This window comes from Myotis myotis, unplaced genomic scaffold, assembly GCF_014108235.1.
Source record: "Myotis myotis isolate mMyoMyo1 unplaced genomic scaffold, mMyoMyo1.p scaffold_m19_p_1, whole genome shotgun sequence".
Taxonomy (NCBI): Eukaryota; Metazoa; Chordata; class Mammalia; order Chiroptera; family Vespertilionidae; genus Myotis; species Myotis myotis.
In genome coordinates, this window is record NW_023416313.1 from 160,856,511 (window position 1) to 160,884,040 (window position 27,530).

Genomic DNA, 27,530 nt, shown 5'->3' on the forward strand with positions numbered 1-27,530 from the left:
AAATTTATAGGGAACTCATACATACTAACAAAAGGAAGATAAACAATCCAATCAAAAAATTGGGCGAAGAACCTAAAAAGACACTTTTCGAAAGTGGACATACAGAAGGCCAAGAGACATATGAAAACATGCTCAAAGTCACTAATCATCCGAGAGATACAAATCAAAACAACACTGAGGTACCATCTCATACCTGTCAGAATGGCTATCAACAAATCAACAAACAACTAGTGCTGGTGAGGATGTGGAGAAAAAGGAACCCTTGTGCACTGCTGGTGGGAATGCAGACTAGTGCAGCCAATGTGGAAAACAGTATGGAGTTTCCTCAAAAATTTTAAAATGGAACTCCCATTTGATCTAGTAATCCCACTTCTAGGAATATATCCTAAGAAATCAGAAACACCAATCAGAAAGGATATATGCATCTCTATGTTCATAGCAGCACAATTTGCAATAGCTAAGATTTGGAAATAGCCTAAGTGCCCATCAGCAGATGAATGGATTAAAAAACTGGTACATCTACATAATGGAATACTATGCTGCTGTAAAAAAGAAAGAACTCTTACCATTCGCAACAGCATGGATGGACATAGAGAGCATTATGCTAAGCGAAATAAGCCAGTCGGAGAAAGATAGATATCACATGATATATATCATTTGTGGAATATAATGTGTAACATAAACTGATGAACAAAAATAGTTGCAGAGACGAGAAGCATCGAACAGACTGTCCAACTTCAGAGGGAATGCAGGGGAGTAGGATGGGGACCGTGGTTGGGGGGCAGGTAAGAGATCAACGAAAGGACTTGTATGCATGCATATAAGCATAACCAATGGACACAGACACTAAGGGGGTGAGGGCATGTGCTGGGGGATGGAGGTGGCAGGGAGAGGTCAATGGGGGGAAAAGGAGACATATGTAATACTATATGTAATACTTTAAACAATAAAGAGTTTTTTTAAAAAGTCCTCTATGTCTTAGAATATGAAACTTTTGCCAGAACTGCAGTCATGCTATGGCAAGCAAGGTATAAAATTAAATTTTCATCTTTTTGCAATAATAATTAATGATAACATTATTTTTCATGAGGATTAACAGCTTTAAGCAAGGCTCAAAATCTTAATTATCCTGGCTGGTGTTGCTCAGTAGTTGAGCATCCACCTGTGAACCAGGAGGTCATGGTTCAATGCCTGGTCATGGTACATGCCCGGGTTACAGGCTCAATCCCCAGTAGGGGGGAATCCAGGAGGCAGCTGATCGATGATTCTCTCTCATCATCCATGTTTCTATATCTCTCTCCCTCTCCTTTCCTCTCTGAAATCAATAAACATATTTTAAAAAGAAAATAATTTTTAAAAATCTGAATTAGACCTTAAAAACACCGAAGAGCTATGACAGAATTTTAAACATTCCTATGCTGGGAATGTAGTAATCTCACTTTTTGTTTTACCAAAGACTATTCTACTTAAAATGTTGGTTAGCTATGAATGGGACTAAAAAGATTTGTATGTGACCAGCAGGCCATTCCAGACCATATACATGTAATGGCAGTTTTTGGTTTGTTGTTGTAGTGGTTATTTGCAGGCTTTGTGATACTATTACTTGTTGTAGCTTTGTTTCTAAAATCCATTAAAATACTTTGAGAATACACCTTGTTTTTCTACTTATTTGTTCATTCAGCACACATTTACAACTGTCAGATCCTGTTAGGTATTAGAGATACAAAGATATAACACAAGAGTTCAGTCTAGGACATTACCTAGGTTCCCTGTTTATCAGTGCATGCACTCCATGGCAGGATTTCTCAACCTCAGCATTTTGATATTTTGGGCCAGATAATTCTTTGTTGTGGAGCATTATAGGATATTTACTGGTAGCAACATCCCTGGCCTCTCAACTAGATGCCAGTAACACTACCCCCAACCAAGCTTGTGACAATCAAAAAACCTGATTCTAGCCTTGGCTAGTGTGGCTCAGTTGATTGGGCATCTTCCTGTGCACTGAAAGGTTGCCAGTTCAATTCCCAGTCAGGGTGTATGCCCTGGTTATGAGCTTGATCTCCTTTAGTGGGTATGCGGGAGGCAGCTGATCAATGTTTCTCTCTCTCTCCCTCTCTCTCTAAAAATCAATTGAAAAATCTTTAAACAAAACAAAACACACCCAAAAAACTGTCTGTAGACATTGCCAGATGTCCCCGGGGGCAAATCCAGAATGTGAGCCAGATTTATCTGTGTCATTGAAAGCGTTTTCGTAAAATTAGTTTTCAAAAATACAAAGCTAGCAAATGAAAAGTAAACAGCCTAGCCCTGGCCAGTGTTTCTCAGTGGTTGGAACATCAGCCTGTGCTCCGAAGGGTCGTGAGTTCGATTCCTGTCCTGGCACTTACTCAGATTGCATCAGCACGTACAGTATGGGAGGCAACTGATGGATGTTTCTCTCTCCCTCTGCCTTCCTCTCCTTAAATAAAAAAGTAAGAAAGAAAACAGCCTAGATCTGTCACACGTTGCTTATTATCCCACTAGTGGCCTGGTGCACAGAATTCGTGCATATTAAAAGGAAATTAGAGGAAATATTTTAATATTGCTATTTGCCCTTTCTCTATAATAGAAGTGTCAGAGATGAAAGAAAATTAGTAAAATGTATATGAAAATCTTCCTCCTGTCAGAATTTGGGACGCACCATGGGACCCAGAGTCAAGTCCCCGCCCATCCACATGTGCCTCAAAATTGCACGAGACCTAGACCTGGCCGCCCCCCCACCCCCATTGGGCTAGATCCAGATCTGGCCGGTCCCACCCTTGTCAAGCCCTGCTGGGCAGGGGGGTACAGCCTCAGGTCCCCTGGCCCAGTGCCGGGGCAGGGGCGCAGCCTGAGGTCCCCCAGCCTGGGCCGGGGTGGGGGGCATGCCTTGAGGTCCCCCGTCAAGCTCTGCCAGGTGGGGGAAAAAACGGCCTGAGATCCCCTGTCAAGCCCCGTTGTTTGGGGTGTGTGGCCTGAGGTCCCCTGTCGATCCCTGCTGGGCAGGGGTTATGGCCTGAGGTCCCCTGGCCTGGGGCAAGGGGAGCAGCCTGAGGTCCCCCGGCCCAGCACTGGGGCAAGGGGTCACACCTTGAGGTCCCCCGTCAAGCCCTGCCGGGCGGGGGGCACGGCCTGAGGTCCCCCATTCTGCCTCCAGAGCTGGGGGAGCAGCCTGAGGTTCCCTGGCCCAGCACCGGGGATGGAGGCGCACCTTGAGGTCCCGCATCAAGCCCCACCGGGTGGGGGTCGCAGCCTCAGGTCCCCTGGCCATGTGCCGGGGTGGGGGTCATGGCCTGAGGTTCCCCATCAAGCCCCGCTGGACAGGGGGCATGGCCTGAGGTCCTCTGGCCTGGTGCCGGGGTGGAGGGCGCAGCCTGAGGTCCCCCATCAAGCCCCGCCAGGTGGGGGGCGTGGCTTGAGGTTCCCTGGCCTGGTGTCGGGGTAAGGGGAGCAGCCTGAGGTCCCCTGGCCCAGCACTGCGACAGCGGTCGTACCTTGAGGTCCCCTGTCAAACCCTGCCAGGCGGGGGACATGGCCTCAGGTCCCCCATCAAGCCCTGTTGGGCAGGGGGCATGGCCTGAGGTCCCCCCGGCCTGGCGCCAGGGTCGGGGAGGTGCGGTCTGAGGTGCGGCCTCAGGTCCCTGCTGATTGCTTGTTAAGGCTCGTTACAGCAACTCAGCCTCTGCTGTGGGCTATGCCATCTTTGTGGAGGAGTGATGGTCAATTTGCATATTCCCTCTTTATTATATAGGATAGGGCTCCACATACATAACAGTAGTACTCAATAACAACTAATTATGTTTTTAGTTTGAATGTCTATGAGACCTCTTTATGAGTTACTGTGTATAAGAGAATAATTGTTCTGCTACTTAATGACTTCACTAAAACAGCAAACAATATAGTAATTGGAAAGTGTGGGTCTACTGTTAATAAAAACCTTAGTTCTTTTCTGGGCTCTTATATCAAGACTGGAGGTCCAGTGCATGAAATTTGTGCACCGATCAGCTGCTGGCCTGGGCACCTTCCTTCTCCCCCTCTCCCCCACCTAGCACATGCCGCCGCCACCGCTGACCGCCCTGCCCCCTGGTCGAACTCCTGGTCAAGGGGACAGTTTGCATATTAGGCTTTTATTATATAGGATTACCCTCTTCTTTTTAAGAATGAAAATATTTTATTTTCTCTAATGAGTAGCCTGGACAAATAGCATATTTAGAATGTGTTCTTCAGGCACATGACTTTGAATTTTGTTATATTACTGATGGAACACTGCCTAACCTAGCCTTCTTCACCTTATTGCTTTTTCATATTCAAACATTGTATAATGAACATTGTATAACCACAAATTTATTTTAAGTCTTTAAAGCTTGTGTTCTAGTAATACCTTCCTTCTCAAAGTAGAGGGACCACTTTCCTATTAGAAACAGCACTTCACTAGTTTTAGGTTCACCTCTGGTACTAACTAGCATTTAAGCATCCATTAATCCTCTCTGTTTTAGTTTCTTCACCTGTGAGATAGACAGGCCCTTTTATCCTTTTTTCAAGGTAAATATCTTAAACTCCAAAGTCCACATTCTGGTCAAACAAATTTGTTTTTTGTATTCTTATTCTTACAGAGTATCTACATTTCAGTTTCTGTGCCTATCAGAAGGTTTAATTCATCATGGATAATCTGTCATCAGAAGAAATTCAGTTGAGGGCTCACCAGGTTACTGATGAGGTAAATGTTTTACTTGGAATAAGCACAATAGAACCTTGTTTCTCGGACTTCTCCCATCTCAAACAGTTCACTTCTTAACCTTATAATCCTTTTCTGCTGATACCTCTACGATAAGTCCTGTATCTCTCAGGCGACAAACAAAGGAGAGAATGCGCAAATATGAGTCAATTTACCGCTGTTAAAATCTTAAGATATTGTGCCGTGAATATTTTTGTGTTGTTTTTTTTTTTGTTTTGCTTTTGTTGCTGCTTATAATTATTGTAAAATTTTCATTTTTTACTGTACATTTACTTTCCTTTTTGTTAAATTTTCATTTACATTTCATGTCCTTTTTGTTTTTAAAGTGTTTATAGATTAAATAGTACAGTAGACATGTACTGTATATGAGAAAGGTTAAAACAGGGAATCACTGGGGGTCTGGAACAGATTAATTCAATTTACATTATTTCTAATGGGAAAAAATGATTCAGTTTTTGAACAGCTTCCGGAACAAATTAAGTTCAAAAACCGAGGTTCCCCTATAATTAATTTTCTTGTAGTGTTCACAGTGGAGGGATGAGAGGACTTCTTTAGAAGACCATTTTGGCCTCTTCCAAGTCCCTTTATATCAAAGAATGCATTTGCCCTACAGTGCCATTACTAGCTCCTTATTTTTTCATTTTACCAAAAAACTAAATACAGTAAATGAAAACAGTTTATATGATTATTTTTTAGGTAATTATTACCTAACAGTTACTTACATCAAATATACTGTAGACTTGAGGAATTCTGGACGGTTAATTTTAACAGAACTTTCTGATATCTGTGTAATATACTTAGGTTCCTGCTTACATTAAACTTTTATAAATCCTTGCCCTAACTGGTTTGGCTCAGTGGATGGAGCATCGACCTGCGGACTGAAGGGTCCCAGGTTCGATTCCGGTCAAGGGCATGTACCTTGGTTGCAGGCATATCCCCAGTAGGAGGTGTACAGGAGGCAGCTGATCGATGTTTCTCTCTCATCGATGTTTCTAACTCTCTATCCCTCTCCCTTCCTCTCTGTAAAAAATCAGTAAAATATATTTTTAAAAAATTGTATAAATTCCATTAACTTCACCCTTCATATTTTTTCTTAATGAGTACCTGGTAGGAAGTTTTCAACTTTTTGTTTGGTTGTTTTAATGCAGGGGTGGGAAACCTTTTTTCTGCCAAGGGCCATTTGGATATTTATAATACCATTTGTGGGCCATACAAAATTATCAACTTAAAAATTATCCTGCTATATTTGGTCAAACATTTAATTAACTTACCCATAATGCCTTGGCAGGGCCAGACCAAATGATTTCACAGGTCTTATATGGCCTGAGGGCTGGACATTCCCCACCCCTGTTTTAAGGGAGGAATTGATGTGCTGGCAACATTTTTTCTTTATTTATTTTTAATTTATCTTTATTGTTGAAAATATTACAGATATCCCCTCCCCCCACCCCTTGACCTGCTCCCACCCCCTCCCTAGGCCTTTGCTTCACTATTTAGTCTGTCCATGGGTTATGCATATGCATATAATTTCTTTGTTTAATCCCTCTCCCCTCCCCCCCTTCCCTCTGAAATACACCAGTCTGTTGCATGGTTCAATGTCTCTGGATCTATTTTGTTCATCAATTTATTTTATTCATTAGATTCCACATGTAAGTGAGATCATGTGATATTTGTCTTTCTGTGATTGGCTTTTTTCACTTAGCATAATACTCTCCAGGTTCCTCCATGCCATCTCAAAGGATAAGAGATCCTTTTTTACAGCTGCATAGTATTCTATTGTGTGTGGGGGTAATCTTTAAAAATAGAGTAGCATCATGAATATGGCCTGTGATCAGATTTTTCCTTTTTTGTACATGTTTGAGAATAATACAATTCTTATTTTTTTCCTAGTCTCTGGAAAGTACAAGGAGAATCCTGGGTTTAGCCATTGAGGTAAGAAAGTGTTTACTTATTAAGTTAAATACAGATACTATGTAGGAGGGATCCTAATATCACAAGCTGGAATTGGTATTAAGAGTTAAGGGCGTTGTATCAATAAGCTTCATTATTTGACACCAGCAGTTGATGAAATCATTGTCAAACCATGCACTAACGAGACTTTTCCCCCCATTGACAGTATTGGAATATGACAGGGAAGATCAGTGTACCATGAGTTTGTGATTTAATTATTTGAGGGGAGAGGGGTAGTATGTTAAAGTATGTTGGTTTGGAGATATTAATTTTCTCTGGTTATACTCCTCTAAGAACTTAAGTTTCTAAATGATTCTCTCCTGTTATTTGTCAGGCCTTACAGTTTTTGTGTGTTATTTTTGCTAAGTTTTGTTGTGCTATCAGCTATTTTTCCTTCTTTTAGTCTCAGGATGCGGGAATCAAGACCATCACTATGCTGGATGAACAAGGGGGTGAGTTGAAGTTATTGACAGAAACTTTTGATTTGACTTATGATGTCAGAAAGCCCTTTCAAATCAGCCATATATAAAATTAAGTCTTTGGGAGTGCTTTCCTTTTGTAAGATAAGAATGTTTACTTCTTTCTTCTGATTTGAATTATATTATGTTTATTACTAGCTAGAGGCCCGGTTCATGGAATTGGTGCATGGGGTGGGGGGGGTCCCTCAGCCTGGCCTGCACCTTCTCGCAATCCAGGACTCCTCAGACATCCCTCTCGCAATCTGGGACTGCTGGCTCCTCACCTGCCTGCTTGTCTGATCACCCCTAACCACTCTGCCTGCCTACCTCATTGCCCCTAACCACTAGCCTGCCTGCCTCAGCACCCCTAACCACTTGCATGCCTGCCTGATTGCCTTTAACCGCTCTGCCTGATCGACCCTAACTGCTCACCTGCCTGCCTGATCGCCCCTAACCGCTCTGCTTGCCTGATTGCTCCTAACTGCTTGCCTACTTGCCTGATCACCCCTAACCGCTCTTTCTGATCACCCCTAACCACTCTGCCTGCCTGCCTGATCACCCCTAACCACTCTGCCTGCCTGCCTGATCCGCCCCTAACCACTTGCCTGCCTGCCTGATCGTCCCTAACTGCTCACCTGCCTGCCTGATCGCCCCTAACTGCTCTGCTTGCCTGATCGCTCCTAACTGCTTGCCTACTTGCCTGATCACCCCTAACCGCTCTTTCTGATCACCCCTAACCACTCTGCCTGCCTGCCTGATCGCCCCTAACCACTTGCCTGCCTGCCTGATCGTCCCTAACTGCTCACCTGCCTGCCTGATTGCCCCTAACCGCCTCAGCCTCTGCCCCTGCCGCAGCAGCTTCGTCCGGAAGGACGTCCAGAATGATGTCCGGAAGGTCGTTTGGCTATCTGGTCTAATCAGCATAATACTCTTTTATTATTATAGATTGGAGGTAGGGACAACAATGTCGAGTTGTATACCAGTCATTTGTTTGGTAGTAGGACTTATCCTGTGCATTATATACATTAGACATTGTGATATTTTTGCATTTTCAGAAATCAAGTTCTTTTTTTTTTTTTTAAATATATTTTATTGATTTTTTTACAGAGAGGAAGAGAGAGAGATAGAGAGTTAGAAACATCGATGAGAGAGAAACATCGATCAGCTGCCTCCTGCACATCTCCCACTGGGGATGTGCCCGCAACCCAGGCATATGCCCTTGGCTGGAATCGAACCCGGGACCTTTCAGTCCGCAGGCCGACGCTCTATTCACTGAGCCAAACCAGTTTCAGCAGAAATCAAGTTCTTAAATAGGTCTAGATTCTGGTGAGCTTGGAAACATTCCATTTGAATTGGCCTTGAATCATCTGGTCTAGTTTTACTAGTCTTATGACAGCCCACAGGTGTTGAACCTATTCAATGAGAGAAATGCTGGAGATCTGGTCTGGCCACAGTACACTTAATTTGGTTGCAGGGGTGATCTCTAAATAAATCCTCACATGCTCTTATTATACAGATTTCTTTAAATATATTTTATTGATTTTTTACAGAGAGGAAAGGAGAGAGATAGAGTCAGAAACATCGATGAGAGAGAAACATCGACCAGCTGCCTCCTGCACATCCCCCACCGGGGATGTGCCCGCAACCCAGGTACATGCCCTTGACCGGAATCGAACCTGGGACCTTTCAGTCCGCAGGCCGACGCTCTATCCACTGAGCCAAACCGGTTTCGGCTATACAGATTTCTTTAGAACAGATCTATCCCTAGTAAGAGTCCAGGTGCCTCAGGATTAGTATGTGAAAGATTGCTTTAATGTTGGACAGTATGTAAAACCTTCTGGCACTAATACAGTCACTATGGTGTGTTATTGTTGGATTAAAGGTTGAAGTTTGCTGTTTTATAATAATAGTTAGCATTATGAATGTAACTTCCACAATTTATTCTTAGAACAACTAAACCGCATAGAAGAAGGCATGGATCAAATAAATAAAGACATGAAAGAGGCAGAGAAGACTTTAACAGAACTCAACAAGTGCTGTGGTCTTTGTGTCTGCCCATGTAATAGGTGAGTTGATAAACCAGGATCTTTTAAAAATAATTTAAAGTAAGAGCATCCTCACCCTCTCCCCTCCCCGCACCCGTCCCCCAATCCCCAAAGAAGGTAATGAAGTGTGACTGGGCCTAAATAAGGAAATTTGTTAGATAAACTTAAGCTATTTCTCCCTCAGGCAGATCAAGCTTTTCATGTTAAATGGGCAGATTCACTGAAAACCATGGCTTAAATTTGATCAATTCTTGGATCAAGTTCCAATTTCTTTTTTAGTAATACACAAAAAGATTGGGAGATACACATCTGGATAATACAAAGTGGATGGAATTAGTGTTTTTTCCTTTCAAACAAGGAGGATTAACAAAATATATATTCTGTGGTAGTTGCATGAGGATGGCCAGGGGAGTAAAGGACTTGGGTCCTGTCTTCAAAAGACTTAACCCTATGGTTGGATGTATGAGGAAGAATAGCAAAGCGTAAAAAATATATAAATCTAGTGCTAGATGATGTGTTATCAACTAAGGCAAAGGGTACAGAATATATAAAGGTTGATTTATAGAGCATCTTATAGGAAAGACTAGAGGCCCAGTGCACGAAATCGTGCATGGGGGCGTCCCTCAGCCCAGCCTGCACCCTCTCGCAATCTAGGACCCCTCAGGGGGTGCCCAACTGCTCATTCTGTGGGATCAGGCCTGAACGGGCAGTCGGACATTCCTCTCACAATCTGGGACCACTGGGTTCTAACCGCTCGCCTGCCTGATTGTCCCTAACTACATTGCATGCCTGCCTCATCACCCCTAACCGCCTCTGCCTGCCTGCCTCATCGCTCCTAACTGCTTGCCTGCCTGCCTAATTTCCCCTAACCACTCTGCCTGCCTGCCTGATTGCCTCTAACCACTTGCCTGCCTGCCTGATGGCCCCTAACTGCTTGCCTGCCTGCCTCATCGCCCCTAATGACTCTGCCTGCCTGCCTCAGCACCCCTAACTGCTCGCCTGCCTGCCTCATTGCCCCTAACCGCCTCTGCCTGCCTGCCTCATTGCCCCTGACCACTCGCCTGCCTGCCTCATTGCCCCTAACTGCCTCTGCCTGCCTACCTCATCGCCTCTAACCACTTGCCTGCCTGCCTGCCTGATCGGCCCTAACCACTTGCCTTCCTGCCTGATGGCTCCTAACCACTCTGCTGCCTGCCTGATCACCCCTAACTGCCTCTGCCTCAGCCTCTGCCACCACAGCTTCGTTGGGAAGGACGTCTGGAAGGTCATTTGGCTGTCTGGTCTAATTAGCATATTATGCTTTTATTATTATAGACTAGAGGCCTGTTGCACAAAAAGATTCGTGTATTAGGCTTTCCCTTCCCCTGGCTGCCGGCACCAGTTTTCCTCCAGCACCTGGGACCCAGGCCTTCGCTCCAGCCGGAGCCGCTTTCAAGCCTTCGCTGCCCTGCCTGGCCGCCCCGGGCCGGGTTGCACACGGGACGCCCGCCGCCCTGGGTCGCAGATAGCAGGCCCGGAAGGCAGCAGGGCAGGCGGGATGGTGCTGTCCCACCCTGCCTGCAGTATGCAAATTAGCCACCATATTTGTTGGTGGTTAATTTGCATATAATGCTGATTAGCCGATGAGAGGCGTAGCGGAGGTACGGTCAATTACCATGTTTGTCTATTATTAGATATGATTATTATAGATAGGACTTGAATTAGGCTCTGAGTGATTAGAAGGATCTGGATGGACATGGAAGAACTGGGAAGGCATTTTTTGTGGGAGATTTAATGTAAACAAACATTACAGACAAGCTTGATTTAACTGAGCTGCATGATTTATATAGATGAGAAGTGGAAAATAAGACATAAGTAGGCTGTAGAGTAACTTGAATGCCAGAGTAAGGAGTTGATGGTTTGGAGGGAATATATAACTACACACAAGACTAGGTCGAAACTTTTTGTAATCTAGGCCTGTGAGGTAAGACCTTATCATTGAGATTAGAGAAAAAAATGTAAGTCAGATTCTTTTAAAATCAGCTGATTGTATATCAAACACGAGGAAGGAAAACTCAAAACAGACTCCAAAGATCTGAGATTGCTAGTAAACTAGGAGATAAAAGTCTTTAAACTCTTTGTATATAGTGTATGAGATTATGCTTGACAGGAAGGAATTCTTTCTTCTTGGCGACTGCATTTGAATATTTAAATTCTTTACTTATTCTAGGGTAAATCAAACTCCATGGTGTTGACAAATATTATATTATTCAGATCACACTGAGGTTTGGACTAAGTCAATTAATCATTATCTTACCTTCTGTTGGAGCTCATCTTTGTTTTAAGAATTAATTAACAAAACAACTTTGAACTTTATCCTTAGTTAAAGGGCAGTGTCTGGAGATTGAATGGCTATCATAACTGCTGAAGAGTATTCATCTTCTAAGAGCTTCATAAGCTTTCATACTTCCATCTAGTTGTCTCAGGGTGTGGTAAACCAAGAATGTGATACAAAGGTTTACAGACTCAGCATTTTTACTCCCCAAAGGAGTTAGTAATGGAGGAACTTTTGTTATACTGTCATAATTTCTGATAAGTGCTTTCACATGATAACCTTCTCTGTGCCATTGCTACTAGAGAAAATAGAGTTAAGTTGCTTTGATTAACTTCAGTGTTGTTTTAGGCACAAGAAGTTACTATTTGACAGTGCTCTATCTATGCTTGTCCATTGGCTTCCTATTCTAAAACAAGTCTGTTGATCTCTTTAGACCTTGGATAAGTCTCCAAAATTGCATATTTTATTAACTATGACTGTCATTCAGGGTTTAATAGATTACTATAAGCAAAAAAGTTAGAAATGCGCAAATTTTTTTTTATCCAAACGCTTAGCTATGTTTTGCAGACTTATCCTTTTCTCCTGTGTTCTGTGTACCCTCTTGGAAGAGTACAGAGGAGAAAAAAATAAATTAATTTTAGTTAGATTAGATATTAAGAGAATAGCAAGGAGGAAGAATTCCTCCCTAGAACCTACAGCAAAATCACTTCTCAGTCAGCAGTTGAACAGGTAGAGCAGTGAATCCTAAGATGGTCTAATACCATAGAAAGTGGGAAATGAAAATACAGAAGTATTAATTTTATGTCTCTTTGTGTATCCCAGCCAAGCATGGGCAAGATTTTCTTGGACACTTGTGAAAGAGAGGATAGAGTATGGTCCTGAAGCAGTCTTTCACCTCTAACCTCAGCAGAACTCTTTCTCAGAGGGTCAAGAGAAGGCACTTCTTAACAGATGGAATCAAGGGATTACTATAATAGAACAGTTGTTCCCTGAAGAGGAGAGAGTTAGAGATGTCTGATTGTAATTCCTTCCACCTACTTTTCTTTATGTCTGAGTCCTTGGCCTCTAAGGTATCTCTTGTCCTCAGTTATATCTGCTCTCATTTCTGTCAGTGTTTTGACCTTTCCAGTTTCATCTCCTGGTTTCCGTTTAGGTTTTTCATATAAACGGCCATACCATGAGCTTCTCAAAGGTCAATACAGGGTCTTAATTTTCTTCATAAAAGGCTATTACTAATTCTGGTATTAGTAATAACAACTCAGGTCCAGTCTCTTACCTATCATTCAGAAATCTAAAAGACTCTGAAAGCCAAAGGTTTGTTTTTTTTATTTGTCTTTTTCATAATGTGGTACCACAATTCATTAATTAGGCCACAAAATGTAACCTGAACTGAAGCTATTTATACTCTTTTTTTAAAAAAAAATTAAATCTTTATTGTTCAGATTATTACAGTTGTTCCTCTTTTTTCCCCCCCATAGCTCCCCTCCACCCGGTTCCCACCCCACCCTCTGCCCTTACCCCCCACCCACTGTCCTCATCCATAGGTGCACCATTTTTGTACAGTCTCTTCCCGCACCCCCCACATCCCTTTCCGTCCCGAGAATAGTCAGTCCACTCCCTTTCTATGCCCCTGATTCTATTATATTCACCAGTTTATTCTGTTCATCAGATTATTTATTCACTTGATTTTTAGAATCACTTGTTGATAGATGTGTATTTGTTGTTCATAATTTGTATCTTTATCTTTTTTTTCTTCTTCTTCTTAAAGGATACCTTTCAGCATTTCATATAATACTGGTTTGGTGGTGATAAACTCCTTTAGCTTTTTTTTATCTGTGAAGCTCTTTATCTGACCTTCAATTCTGAATGATAGCTTTGCTGGGTAAAGTAATCTTGGTTGTAGGTTCTTGGTATTTATCACTTTGAATATTTCTTGCCACTCCCTTCTGGCCTGCATAGTTTCTGTTGAGGAATCAGCTGACAGTCGTATGGATACTCTCTTGTAGGTAATTGACTGTTTTTCTCTTGCTGCTTTTAAGATTCTCTCTTTGTCTTTTGCTCTTGGTATTTTAATTATGATGTATCTTGGTGTGGTCCTCTTTGGATTCCTTTTGTTTGGGGTTCTCTGCGCTTCCTGGACTTGTAAGTCTATTTCTTTCACCAGGTAGGGGAAGTTTTCTGTCATTATTTCTTCAAATAGGTTTTCAATATCTTGCTCTCTCTCTTCTTCTGGCACCCCCATAATTCGGATGTTGGTACCCTTGAAGCTGTCTCAGAGGCTCCTTACACTATCTTCATATTTTTGGATTCTTTTTTCGTTTTGTTTTTCCGGTTGGGTGTTTTCTGCTTCTTCGTATTTCAAATCTTTGACTTGATTCTTGCGATCCTCTAGTCTGCTGTTGGAATTCTGTATAATATCCTTTATTTCAGTCAGTGTATGCTTAATTTCTAGTTGGTCCTTTTTCATATCCTCGAGGGTCTCACTAGATTTATCGAGGGTCTCACTAACTTTATCAGCGGTTTCTAGAAAATTCTTGAAAAACCTTATAACCGTGGTTTTGAACTCTATATCCAATAGTGTGCTTTCTTCCATTTCTGTCATTTGTGACCTGTTTCTTTGTCTCCACATTTTTTGTGCTTCCCTATGTTGATAGGGTGGCTTTGTGTGCTAGGTGTCCTCTAGGGTCCAGAGGCTCAGCCTCCCCAATTACCTGAGGTGGACACTCTTAGTGCACCCCTTTGTGGGCTTTGTGCACAGTCTTGTTGTAGTTAAGCCTTGATTGTTGTAAGTATCACTGGGAGGAATTGACCTCCAGGCCAATCGGCTGTGAGAATCCGCTGTGTCTGCAGTGGTAGAACTTCTGTGCTGGAGACACCCTTATGGGGCAAGACTTGCTTCAGTGGGGCTTTGGTGCTCACTGAGTCTGCCCCCTGAGTGTGTCCCTTATGGATCTGAGGAGTTGTAATCTGGATGGTCCCACTCTGACCACTGGGTACACTGGCTCTTGGATCTCTAAGGAGTTGCTAATTTAGCCTCTTCCTGATGCTACCCATCAGGAGCTATGGAGAGATCTTCAGATTCCTCTTCTTTTTTGGGGTTTGGAGGTGCCCAGATGAGGCCCAATTGTGAAGCAATGCAAGCTGCTGTGGGGCTTTGGGCCTTCTTTTGGATGTTCTGGGTCTCTCTGACCCAGCTGCAGTTTGTTAGGTAATTTTCAGATTGCAAAGGGCCAGGCCTTACATATGTAAATGCTTGGGTGGGGCGGGGTCTCAGGGGATCAACAGGGCAGAGCAAGCTGCTATGGCTGCTCCTCAGTACTACCCTAAGAGGCCCCGGGTCACAGTGTCCTGGGGTAATCGCTGCAGCCACCTCTGAGAGAAAGCCGCCCTCGAGTTCCACCCAATGCCAGACAGTCCAGTTTCTCCCCCTTTGAGTCTGGGTCCCCAGAGACTCGCCCGGAACTGGAGTTCAGAGCAGTCGGGAGCTTGAGACTCCCTCCCGATTGAAAAAGACAACTATGTCCTCAGTTGCCAGCCCTTTCCACGTGGGCCTCCGTACCCCTGCACTTTACTTCCACACCTCCTCTGAGTCTCAGTGTGCTTTTCTCTTTCCTTCTAGTTGTAGAAGTTCCACTCGGCCAGCCTTCCTGTTGTTCTGGATGATGTCTGTTTTGTCTTTTAGTTGTATTTTTGAAGTGGTTGTGTGAGGCAGCAATTTCCCGTGTTTACCTATGCCGCCATCTTGGTTTCTCCTATACTCTTTATTACACTTAATATGTCAGTTTGTCTCACTGCAGAAATATTGTTGTATTTGATCATGTGGTACTGCTCAAAATGTTTCACATCCAAGGGTTTGGATAAGAGCTGTGGACCTATAATGTTAATTTAGACTCTTACTATTCTGAACACTTTCAATTTAATCCTAACAGTAACTTTAATATGAGATAGACTTTCTTATTTTCACCATTTTACCTTTGGGGAAATGTAGGCACAAAGAGGCTACACTAGCAAGCAGAAGAGCTGAGATTCAAACCAGGTAGAGCCCTAGCTTTTAACTATATCCTACATTTCTTGACCTTGGCAACAAAAGAATGAACTTTTTTGTTGTAGCTGTTGTTAGATGTATTGCTATATAGAAAATGTCTTGAGTAGATTTGTTCTTTGAGACTTTTTGTTTAGTAGTATTCATTGAAACCAGGTCAGCAAATCATCTTTTTTTTTTTTTTTTTTTTTTTTAAATAAGACATGGAAATAGCTTTAATTAACAGAACCTTGTATTAGAAGGGAATTGTAACCTCAGCTAATTTTTTTTTAAAGAATTACTATATTTTAAAAATAAGACTACCAAGATTAAATTTTAAAATTGTGAATAAATGTCATGTTAGCTTGCTACTATTTGAATCCTACTAGTAAAAGCAAAATATTGCATATCCTTATTAAAAATTTTATATCTTTGTGAATAACTTTGAAGAGTTGTAATTCTAGTTAAGAAGAGTTTAAAAGGAGGCAGACTTAAAATGGGAAGTCTCAGATTAGTAAACTGCCTGGTGTACCAGTTTAACCATTCTCAGGCAAGGTATCCTTCTGTCTTTACTTGCCTCTCTCCAGTCTGTGCTTATAATATCAAACATAATAGCACATAGTTTGACGGCAAATTGGTATTTCTGGATCATTTCCTAGAGAAGTTCAAATTTGGTACTATACATTGTATACTATTCTAATCCTGTGTCATATTGAGGTATAAATATTCAGCTCTGATTGGTTAAAATAACATTGAATTATATTTTAGTTCACATTTGAGTTCACTTCCTTCATCCTGTTCACAGGAGGGATAGAAAGATGAGTAAGGCATATCTCTGGTTTTATTTATCATTACTCTATTATTGTGCCTCACATGGTACCTAATATATAGTAGGTGCTCAATAAATATTTGTTGATTGAATGTCCTTGAGAAACTTGTTGGCTGATGGTCAGGTTGGCATGTAAAATGATTTTTTAAAAATAAAATACCAACAAAAATTATAAGAGAAATAATTAAGAAAAATCTGTAATCACCAAGAAAAAAGTGAGGAAGTTTTACAACCTCTTCATTAGTATTTGCCTTCTCTTCATATTAATTTGCATAATTTTAGGAAAGAATATTATTACCCAGACTTTCTTAGGAAAGATGAAGTATGCGCTGATTAAATAGTTTTTTTTATTTTTTCTTTTTATCTAGATTCTCAGATGTTGGTTGTTTCTATGGAATCAGGCAGGAATTTAAATGCATTATGTTTTGAAAACTCTAAAGCTGCTTCTGTTCTGTTTGACTGGCATTCACTATATTCTGCATTTCATTCTCTCACCTAATCTTTTCCTTTCTACTCTGCTTACTAAAAATGAAGATTTAACATCAGAAGCCGGGCTCAGTAACTGATCAAAGGGAACATTAAGATGCAGTCTTATGGCGCAGTTGGGGCTGTTAACCTACTATCTAAAGGTGATGCTTCAAATGGCTTTTCTGTGCATGTGCATGGATTTTGTGAATGGTGGAGACTGTCCTAAATCTGTGCTGTGGTGTGTAATGTAAAGTGAATTTGTTCTTGATGGGTACTGTCTGCCAAAATATGGACTTGACAAAAAGGACCTTAATTTATAATACCACCCTTTGACTAATGGCTCTGATAACTAAGATTTTGCTAAATAACATTTAATATTATAAAAATAAAAATACCCCTGAAGCCCTTGCTGGTTTGGCTCAGTGGATAGAGCATCGGCCTGCATACTGAAGGGTTCTGGGTTCAGTTCTGGTCAAGGGCACATGCCCGGTGGTGGGCTTGATCACCAGTAGGGGGCATGCAGGAGGTAGCTGATCAATGATTCTCTCTCATCATTGATATTTCTAGCTCTCTGTCCCTCTCCCTTCCTCTCTAAAATAAATAAGAATATAATTTTAAAAAATACCCCTGATGTTTTCCTAAGGGGTTTTATTTATTTATTTATTTATTTATTTATTATTGTTTTTTTGGTTAATCTTCCCCCTGAGGATATTTTTTCCATTGATTTTCTAGAGAGAATGGAAGGAAAGAAGGGAGGGAGCGAGGGGGAGAGAGAGAGAGAGACATCGATGTGAGAGAGACACATCAATTAGTTGCCTACCACTATGGCCCAGGATCAAATTGCAGCCCAGGTATGTGCCCTTTATTGGGAATCGAACCCAAGACCCTTTGGTTGGTGGGCCGACGTTCCAACCACTGGGCACACCAGCCAGGGCCTAAGGGGTTTTAAATAGGTTGATCTTTTTAGAGAATTGCTGTCCTATTGCTGATCAAATGTAAGTGAATTCAGGCTAAATCTATCTCTTTCTATAGACTTTGATTTCAGCGTCCTATCTTTTATTAAGTTTTCCTACTCCTTTCTGGTTCCAGAATCAAGATTTTCTCTATTAAAGTGTTGCTTGTAATACTTTGGATTCCCCACCATTTAGGTCATTACCAAATTGAGGAATTAATTGCCCAATCCAGTCATCTTAAATGTCATTTGGAACAAGGTGGGATATGAATTTAAAATGTTACCAATATTTAGTATCTGCTTTTTTAAAATAAAGGTTCCCCCCTCTTTGTATACGTTACGATCTGTTCCATAATTCCTAATATGTCATGTGTTAGTTTTCTATAGTTTCATGTTAAATTAATATGGAGCTAACTAATCTTGGTTTTTATGAAAGTTAACCCTCTAGTCAGACTACTGTTTACTATAATGTTTCACTCCTTCATTTTGGATCTTTATGGGAATTATGAAGACTGTGGTTAAGTGTTAGAAAATTAAGTATTTGATTTTCACCCTGTTTTTTTCTTGGTCTCCTTTTTCTTCTTCCATGTAGTCTGATCATCCAAAACCACACACACACACACACACACACACACACACACGAGAGAGAGAGAAATACACATACACACTATAATTGGTATTTATTTTACCCCTTTTCTCCTTGATATAAAAGAAATTTGGCTAATATTTGGCTTGCTTTTTGCTAATCAGTTAGTACTAATGCTGACAACCAAAACTAGAAAAAGAAACTGTTAAAGTTATTTGTTCTTATCTTGATACTTGTTTTCTGCTTTTATAGAAGTTAAATTAATTAAGGGATATTTTAAATTTTTATTTCAAACCTGTCATTTTTCAACGAGATTTATTTGGGGGAAAAATGGTTAAAGGTTATTAGACTTCTTAAACTGATAGAGTTCTTAATTGCATTAAACTCACAAATTTGAGTAACATTTTATCATGAAGTCTAATTTCTTCCTAGAGGGGCTATAAATTTTATTACGCAAAAGAGTTCTGTTGCAGATCAGAACCTTATTTTTAAAAATATGTTTTTATTGACTTCAAAAAGAGGAAGGGGGAGGGGGAGAGAAAGAATCATCGATCTGCTGCCTCCTGTACACACCCTACAGGGCATGTACCTTGACTGGGAATTGAACCGTGACCCCCTGGTTCATAGTCACTGCTCAACCCTGAACCATACCGGCCAGGTCAAAACCATTATTTTTTTACTGTAAACCAAAACATCCTGGGCCTAGATGTCTTGCTATGTGAACATATGCCAACTATATTCAGCTACTTATAAATCTCAAAGCTAGGGAATGTTAATGGGCCAGAAGAGTAAACATACTAATTGGTAATCTGTGCACTTTAAAGGCATGAACTGTTAACTAAGGATCAGGTTGAGGTTGAGGTTGAAGCCAAAGAATGAAATTTTTTGTCTAATGCTTTCAAAGCAATTTTGCATCCATTATCAACAGAACTTTTCATAGCTCTGTGAACTATGTATTGTTATTATCTTAGTTTTACATAAAACTCAAGAGATGGAAGTTTGCTTGAGGTTTTACAGCTACTGAATGTCAGGTTTGGGATTAGGGTTCAAGTCAATTTACTGCAAATCTCGTAGCTTTTTAGAAAATATATTTTTATTGATTTCAGAGAGAGAAGAGGAGAGGGAGAGAGAGAAATATCAATGGTGAGAGAGAATCATTGATTGGCTGCCTCCTGCACACTCTCCATTGGGGATAAAGCCCAAAACCCTGGCATGTGCCCTGACCAGGAATCAAACTGTGACCTCCTGGTTTATGGGTCGATGCTCTACCAGCTGAGCTAAATCTTGTAGCTTTAAAAAAAAGAAAAATTTCTGGTTTTTACCTTTGCTTCCTCTAGATCAGGGGTGGTGAACCCTTTTTCTGCCAAGGGCCATTTGGATATTTATAACATCATTCGCAGGCCCATACAAAATTATCAACCTAAAAATTAGCCTGCTGTACTTGGTCAAACATTTAATTAACTGACTCCTAATGCCTTGGCAGGGCCAGACCAAATGATTTCACAGGCCTTATACAGCCCTCGCGCTGGACGTTCCCACCCCTGCTCTAGAACAATTCTTCAGTGTCTCAATATATAGAAAAGCAAAGACTATTACGGTAATCTAAAATACTTCTTCTAAAACAGATTGTAAGTCCCTTGGAACAGTGTTAATCTTCCCTGCCTGGGTAGCTAATGACCTAAAACAGAAACAACAAAAAATTCCCAGGCTTCATACATATTGAAGCAGAATTTTTATAGTGTAACCTGTGCATCTGTATGTTCAAACCATCCAGGTCACTCTGGTGCTCAAATTAGGAGAATATTACCTTTAAAGCATTTAAGACCCTTTCTAAGAAGACAAATTAAATTAAATTAAAACCATTATTATTTTTATTAGTTAGGCAGCTACCTGACAATGCCCTTAAAAATTGGTAACTTTCAAAGGTGTCCTAATTTGGTGGGAGAAGCTCCAGGGTAATATTGGCAAGTGGCAGGATCATGAGCAACTAGAAGGTATTACCCAGAGTGGAGGTGCTGAAAGAGAAATGGACCTATCACAAGGGTGAAGATATGAAACCAACAGCATTTAAAAATCACTTCTTCATAAACATGCAACCTGTTTAAAAATAAACATGACAATCCAATGCAAAGCTGTAAAAAGAAAAAAATTCAAAGTCAGCTTTTTGTATAATTTCTCCTTGATATTAGAAGAACATCTTCAGAGATCCATTCCTCTTAAAGGGATAAGGGTTTAGTAACCAGTCTGATTCTTCATTTATAGACTGGCTTAATTGAACCTCATTCATATCATGTTAAAACAGTTTGTTTGCATCTTATGCCCCTTATATCTAATTGTGAAAGGAAGAATTCTAAAAAATTTAAGGAATTTCAAGTATTATCTCTTAAAGTTGAGAAGGAGGTTGGAACATGTATATATCTCCTGATAGACCAAGAGCCCACAAGTCCTGTCTTAATACATAAAGAGTAGACTTTCAGAAACATGGTGTCAATATTTAGTGACTTATGGATTCCAGCCCTCAGTCTTTGACCTTTTCTACAATCTGACATGCTGATAAAAATCCCTCTTATCTTATATTACTCCTATTATAATATATCTGGTTATTCACTTTCTGAAAAACTAATGTTTATTTTGTTTACTAGCTATTACTCTGCTTTAGAATTTTGCCTGAGATCCACCTTATTTATTTTTTTTTAAATATTTTTTTTTGATTTTTTACAGAGAGGAAGGGAGAGGGATAGAGAGTTAGAAACATCAATGAGAGCGAAACATCCATCAGCTGCCTCCTGCACACCTCCCACTGGGGATGTGCCTGCAACCAAGGTACATGCCCTTGACCGGGATCGAACCTGGGACCTTTCAGTCCGCAGGCCGACGTTCTATCCACTGAGCCAAACCAGTTAGAGCGAGATCCACCTTATTAACGAAGAATACATGTAAATCGGTTTCACCAAACTAACAGATAATTATACATTTAAAAATATATAATCCCACCTTGTTCCAGGAAAGATTTATCATAGCTTATTATTAGACAAAGTAATTAATAAAACATAATAGCATACATTGGAAATTAATTGTGAGAATTTAAAGTGGAACCAGGAAAGGCACTTTGAGAACTAGCTCTTTAGTGTTCATAGATTTGTTTACCTTTTCAGTGCCTCTTATCAAAAAAGTAGTAGTACCCTTTCTTTAGCATTAATGATTAGGGTCCAAGATCTAATTCTGTGTTTGCAAAAAATGAATCCTCACATGCCTATTAAAGAAGGAGCCACTATTTTTATAGAATATCTCCTCTGCTTCTGTAGTTTCAAAACTTCCTCATTAACGTATTATGTGGAATAAATCAGAAGACAGTATTATAGCCATATTCTGCTTTGCTTATGTATATAGAAAAAAACTAAAATTGTATGAATGAAACTGTACCTACTCAATCAGTTAAAACGTTTTATTTGTGTTATTTTTTTGTAATAGCTATTTTTTCTTTTCTTTTTAAAAATTTATTGATTTCAGAGAGGAAGGGGGAGGGAGAGAGAGATAGAAACATCAATGATGAGAGAGAATCATTGATCTGCTGCCTCCTACTTGGGATTGAGCCAGCAACCTGGGGCCCAATGACTTCTTGGTACCTGGGTTAATGCTCAACTGCTGAGCCACTAGGTCAATAGTCAACTGCTGAGCCACACCCGGTTGGGCTGTAATAGCTATTTTAAAGTCACTTAAGTATACCATTACTATTTATACCAGTTTGAGTAGTAAATCCCTTGGTAAAAATTCTGGCTTTGGCTGATTTTTGGCTATTTCGGTTATATCAAAAGCCTATGCTTTTATTTTTAAGAGGCCTGAATTTAGGATTGTGTTTTTTTTTTAAATTAGAAAAAGTAAATTCTTAAATGAAAAAGTCCTAAACCAAAGGATTTATACCTGGTACCAGTTTGGCCAAGATTGTTAGTTAGTTATTGATTTTTCAATTTGGAAGTAATTCATGCCTTTCCTTTATGATGTTTGTTAAGAAATCCTTTTTAAAGTTTTAGTGCAAATTTCTAACTTAATAAAACTGATAAATTGGAACTGCTCTGGTTCAAGTAAGGGGCACTTGGGGTCTAAGTATTGCCTACTTAGCCTTTTTACTCTTCCATCCCTCATCAACCTCTGAGATGCCACCAAGGAACCTCTTAAGGCATCCCAGAACACTTTGCCTAAGAACACTTTTTTCCTAGTGTCCATTAACCTCTTTTCTGGAGAGTGTCAGTGGCTGAGGGAGCCTAAAAAATAAAAATACATTTTGTTACTTGCTAACTGCTTAATGAAGATTTGGTGGAAGTACTTGAACTTTAAAAAAAAAAAATTTTAATGTCAGTGGGCATTAAAATTCATCTTTATTCCTATGCCATATTGTGATGGTTCAGAGTACCGATAATCTATATTTTGCTGTATGTATGTATGTGGCTTATTGGTAAGGGTACAAAGGTCATCCTGAAGGTAACAAGTACTAATAATTACAACTCTCCCTGTCCTGCTTTTTGGGGTCTCTCTGCACTCCTGACTCTTTTATAGGACAAAGAACTTTGAGTCTGGTAAGGCCTATAAGGCAACATGGGGAGATGGTGGAGACAACTCTTCTAGCAATGTAGTATCTAAGCAGCCAGGCCGAGTAACAAATGGTCAGCCTCAACAAGCAGCCACAGGAGCAGCCAAGGATGGATACATTAAACGGTATGCCAGCTCCTTTCAATATTTTTATCCCTTTCCTAAATGAATGGCTCACTGAGGAAGATGGGTATAGTTATACATGAATCCTAACTCATCAGTTAGAAATAGCATTTATTTCATTTTAAAATCAGCCTTCTGACAAAATGTTGACTGTGGTATATCGGCCTTCAATTACGGATTTTTCTTTATATTTTTCAGCACTTTCCAAATTACTGATGTAAGATGTAAATAAGAAAATGTTTTAAAATGTATCCTCTAGAGCAGGGGTTAACCAAATCCTATAAGAATAGCTATAAAGAGTCAGATAATAAATATTTCAGACTTTGCAGGCCATACAGTCTTTGTTGCAACTACTCAACTTTGTTGTAGGAAGGCTTGTTAAAACACAAGTGCTGGGATCTACTTCCATTCTGTTTCAGTAGATCTGGAATGGAATGTAAGAATTAGCATGTTTTGTGTCTCAGTTTCCAGGTTATACTGGGAGTCACACTTTGAGAACCACTGTTCCAGAGTTGTTACTTAATTGTCTCTTACATAGCTTTAAGACACTTGCTCTCTTTTATTAGTCTTTCCATTTTTACTATGGAATGCTTCTAATGTAACCTACGTTTTCTTGGGTCTAACACTGCTTAAAGTAATTTTGGTTGCTTGTTTTTATGCAAACTAAATCCAGACTTAGTCCATTTAGAATTCATCAAAAACTGAATTAACTATCTTTTTGTGATAGTATAACAAATGATGCCAGAGAAGATGAAATGGAAGAGAACCTGAGTCAAGTGGGCAATATCCTAGGAAATTTAAAAAACATGGCCCTGGACATGGGCAATGAGATTGAGGCTCAGAATCGACAAATAGACCGGATCACAGAAAAGGTAAAAGTTTCTTAGTACCATCAGAAAATGAGACATCTAGTATAGTGTTTTAGTAATGGATATTTGGACCCTGTCCTCACCGGTGTTAAGAGTTTTGATGAAGCAGCCAGTTTTTGCACATTGAAAAACAATAGCTAAGTTTTTCTTTTGCTTATGGCAATTGGTTCATTTTGAAGCCAAGAACTTGGAATGAAATGGTTTCATTTAAAATTTTACACATGAAGCTTAGAATCTCTAACCTTTCCCCCGAATGAGCAAGTTAGCTTTTGGAGTTTTTTTTATTGTTGTTGTTAAATAATAAATTAGTAAGTTCCTGAATTCTCATAAGTCTGTAAGGTAAAAATCAGTTCTGCAGAATGGATCATGTGGAATGGGCACACAAAATAAGAGTCCTGTGAGTAATGAAAAAGGGTGATTGCTTTTCTTTTTACTTCATATAATGTAAAAGACACTGCAAGTGAAATTGTGTTCAATGTTTTCATGTGTCTTATCTAAATGCCGTTCTTATTCATTGTTACTTATTGAAGTATCAGTGTACTTTAAAGCATAGGGTAAGTTTTTAAGCTTGACTCACTGTGGAGTCACTTAAAATGGATTTTATTGAGGCAAACGATGCTTTCAAAGGGGTTTAGGCTACATATTACCCATCATTTTTATTCACATATTGATGTGGCTGTGGTAATACATCTGTTCTAAAGGTCTTGGGGAAGGTTATTTCAATCTCTGTGTTAGACTTAGGATAACTCCAAATGGGATTCTATGATTCCGTTCAGGGGACTCCCACAAGGTCAGATCAGTAGCAGAAAAGAGCATTCTTATATTTTGTTGCATCTAAATGCCATTGATTATAAGATGTATCCCAGTTTCAGACATGTTAAACTGTGAATAAAATGTAGAATTCATGAAATACTGGCAAGTTACCCTAGCTGGTTTGGCTCAGTGGATAGTGTCCCCGCAGACTGAAGGGTCCCAGGTTCCATTCCAGCCAAGGGCACATGCCCAGGTTGCTGGCTTGATCCCCAGTAGCAGGTGTGCAGGAGGCAGACGGTCAATGATTCTCTCTCATCATTGATGTTTCTATCTCTCCCTCTCCCTTCCTCTCTGAAATCAATAAAAGGATATTTTTTTTTAAAAAAAGAAATACTGGCAAGTTCTGTTATACCTTCATCATATTTATACACCCAGTTTTTTCCAAATTAATTTGATATTATCAGTTCTTGCCCAAGGTGAATTTTGTAATGTGACTTCAATTGTTTCCTGAATTTCCTGAGTGTATCAATTACTCCAAGTGTATGAAATTTAACTTTTTTAATGTTTTTTTAAAAATTGATTTTTAGCAATTAAAAAATAAATAAATAAATAAATAAATTGATTTTTAGAGAGAGAGGAAAGGAGAGGGATAGAGAGATAGAAACATTGATGAGAGAGGAGAGAAGAACATCATTGATTGGCTGCCTACTGAGGATCGAGCCCGCAACCCCAGCATGTGCCCTGACCAGGAATTGAAACAGCAGTCTCTTGGTTCCTGGGTTGATGCTCAACTGCTGAACCATAGTGGCCAAGCTGGAATTTAACTTTTATTAGATTAACTTACCTTGTGAAGTAATGCTGGTGTCTTTCTTTTTTTTTCAGGCTGACACCAACAAAGATCGTATTGAAGGTGCCAATGCCAGAGCAAAGAAACTCATTGACAGCTAAAGTACTGCTGTACTTCTTTACCATTTATTCACTTATCTAGCTCTTCCTTCAGAGTCATTGCCTTTTCAGAGTTTGAAATTTTGGTTCCACACTCTTCTGATCAGGAGATAATGTGGAAGAGGGGCAAGGAGTCACACCCCCCACCTCCCCACCCCCCGTTTTTTATTTTCTCTTTTTTCCTTGAGGGTAGACTGCTGCTCAGCCTTCCTTCTAATATTTTCTTTCTCAGTTTATACTCTTAGCTTGGTTTTTATACATCATATATAGCATTGTTTTTCACCCTTCTCATTTACTGGAGTAGGTTCTTGTGCTTTCATGATTTGGAAGCATTGCCAAAGACAGCCACGAAATAGGAAGCTGGGGACAGGGGTGGGGGAGTGCAAGGAGGAGAAGCAAGAGATAAGAGGTTGTTACCTCAGTAAAACCTTCAGGCCACAAAGCAATAAGTTGCATAGCCGCAGTTAAGATCTAGTTGGGTTTAGATTTTAAGTTGCAGTTATTGCCAATTTAAGCTATTACTTGGTTTTGGAGCTCTTATATACAATATTTTTGTTATACATCACAACTTTGCAACCTCTGCTTCAAAAAAGAATGGGATGAGTTTGATGAGTTTTCTTAAAGTGAGTTTAATTCCTGAACTCTTGATGATTCATATATGTACATAGAGTCTGTGATCACATTTCATATTGCACCATACAGGAACAAATGAGTGGCTTTTTATTTTCATATTATTAGTATCATGGTTCTAATTCAAGCCTATTAACCTCATAAATTTGTCATTAGTCTTTGAAGAAAAATATTTAAATGTGTATTGTAACATGAGAATTTCTGTCTAAAGCAGGGCTTAAAATTTTGGGGGAATGTTTGACAAAATATTTCACATGATTTCAGATTTACCTCAATGCCAAGAATTATGTTTAGATAGGAAAATATAAACTTGTTTTGATCTCAGGTAGAAAAATCATTAGATTTTTGTTTTATGTAGATTTAGACTTTAGAATTCTGTTTAACTAAAATTGATTTGGAAAATTATGCCTTTGTTTTTATTATTGATGATTGCACTATCATTCTTTTAGCCTTGTGTATTGAACTATGTTCAGAATCACACTTGTTTAGATCCTGAACAGTGTTACAAGAATCTGATTGGTATTTGTCACCTTTATTGAAAAGCTGGCACCTGTACACATCAAAACTATTAATGTGGTTTGGTTTGACCGATAACCACTGCTTGTTCCTTACAATTAAATTTTGTAACTAATGGAATTGTTCTTTCAAAATAGGTGTGTTTCTATGACTTTTTTGGAGGGGGGGCAACCATTTCATCAGCTCTTATGTAACAAATTGAGTAAAGGAAAAGGTCCATAAATCAAGAAGCACTCACAAGAGAAAGCACCTTTACCATTTTTATTGGAAGTACTGGTAGGACTTTCCATTCTATGATTTGTCATGAGGTACATTTTAATCATTACTAGTCTTTTACTCATTTGAGCTTCAATACACTAATGACTGAAAGGATGTGCCGCACCAGCACGGCCAAGGGTGAACCTCAGTGGGGGCGGCTGATAAAGCTTAGAATAGACAGACAAGAGAATGAAAGCTGGGTCTCGGTGGGAGGCTGCTTCTCTGAGAGACAGCGCCAGCGCCCACAAGCCGTGTCTTTATTTTATAGCAGATTCCACCAGGCAAAGTAAGGGCGTGGTCAAGATGTTTACAACATTCTCGTGGGTTTCCAATCCTACTTAATTACATGCACCTGAACTCTATCAAACCTACATCACTCAGGCACCTGGGGCCTCGTGTTCGGACCATAGGTTCAAGCTTACAACTACAGCTGTTGGCTATAATTGTGCTGGGAAGGCCCTGCCCTCCAAGCT

At 40.0% G+C, this 27,530-nt stretch overlaps 1 protein-coding gene across 3 annotated transcripts in view; it reads left to right on the forward strand.

Annotated features, from left to right (window-relative positions):
- Nucleotides 1-26,933, forward strand: part of SNAP23 (synaptosome associated protein 23) — a 42,536-nt gene extending 15,603 nt beyond the window's left edge. For 2 of the 3 annotated variants that reach the window (XM_036298892.1, XM_036298895.1), the window contains 8 exons: nt 4,632-4,735; nt 6,644-6,685; nt 7,107-7,155; nt 9,110-9,227; nt 16,739-16,771; nt 22,931-23,089; nt 23,814-23,958; nt 25,591-26,933. In XM_036298892.1, the coding sequence (XP_036154785.1) occupies nt 4,679-4,735; nt 6,644-6,685; nt 7,107-7,155; nt 9,110-9,227; nt 16,739-16,771; nt 22,931-23,089; nt 23,814-23,958; nt 25,591-25,656 (669 nt within the window). In that variant the 5' untranslated portion in view covers nt 4,632-4,678 and the 3' untranslated portion in view covers nt 25,657-26,933. The remainder of the gene's footprint in view (nt 1-4,631; nt 4,736-6,643; nt 6,686-7,106; nt 7,156-9,109; nt 9,228-16,738; nt 16,772-22,930; nt 23,090-23,813; nt 23,959-25,590) is intronic. The other variant, XM_036298897.1, reaches the window with a different exon arrangement.
- The last annotated feature ends 597 nt before the right edge of the window (nt 26,934-27,530 follow it).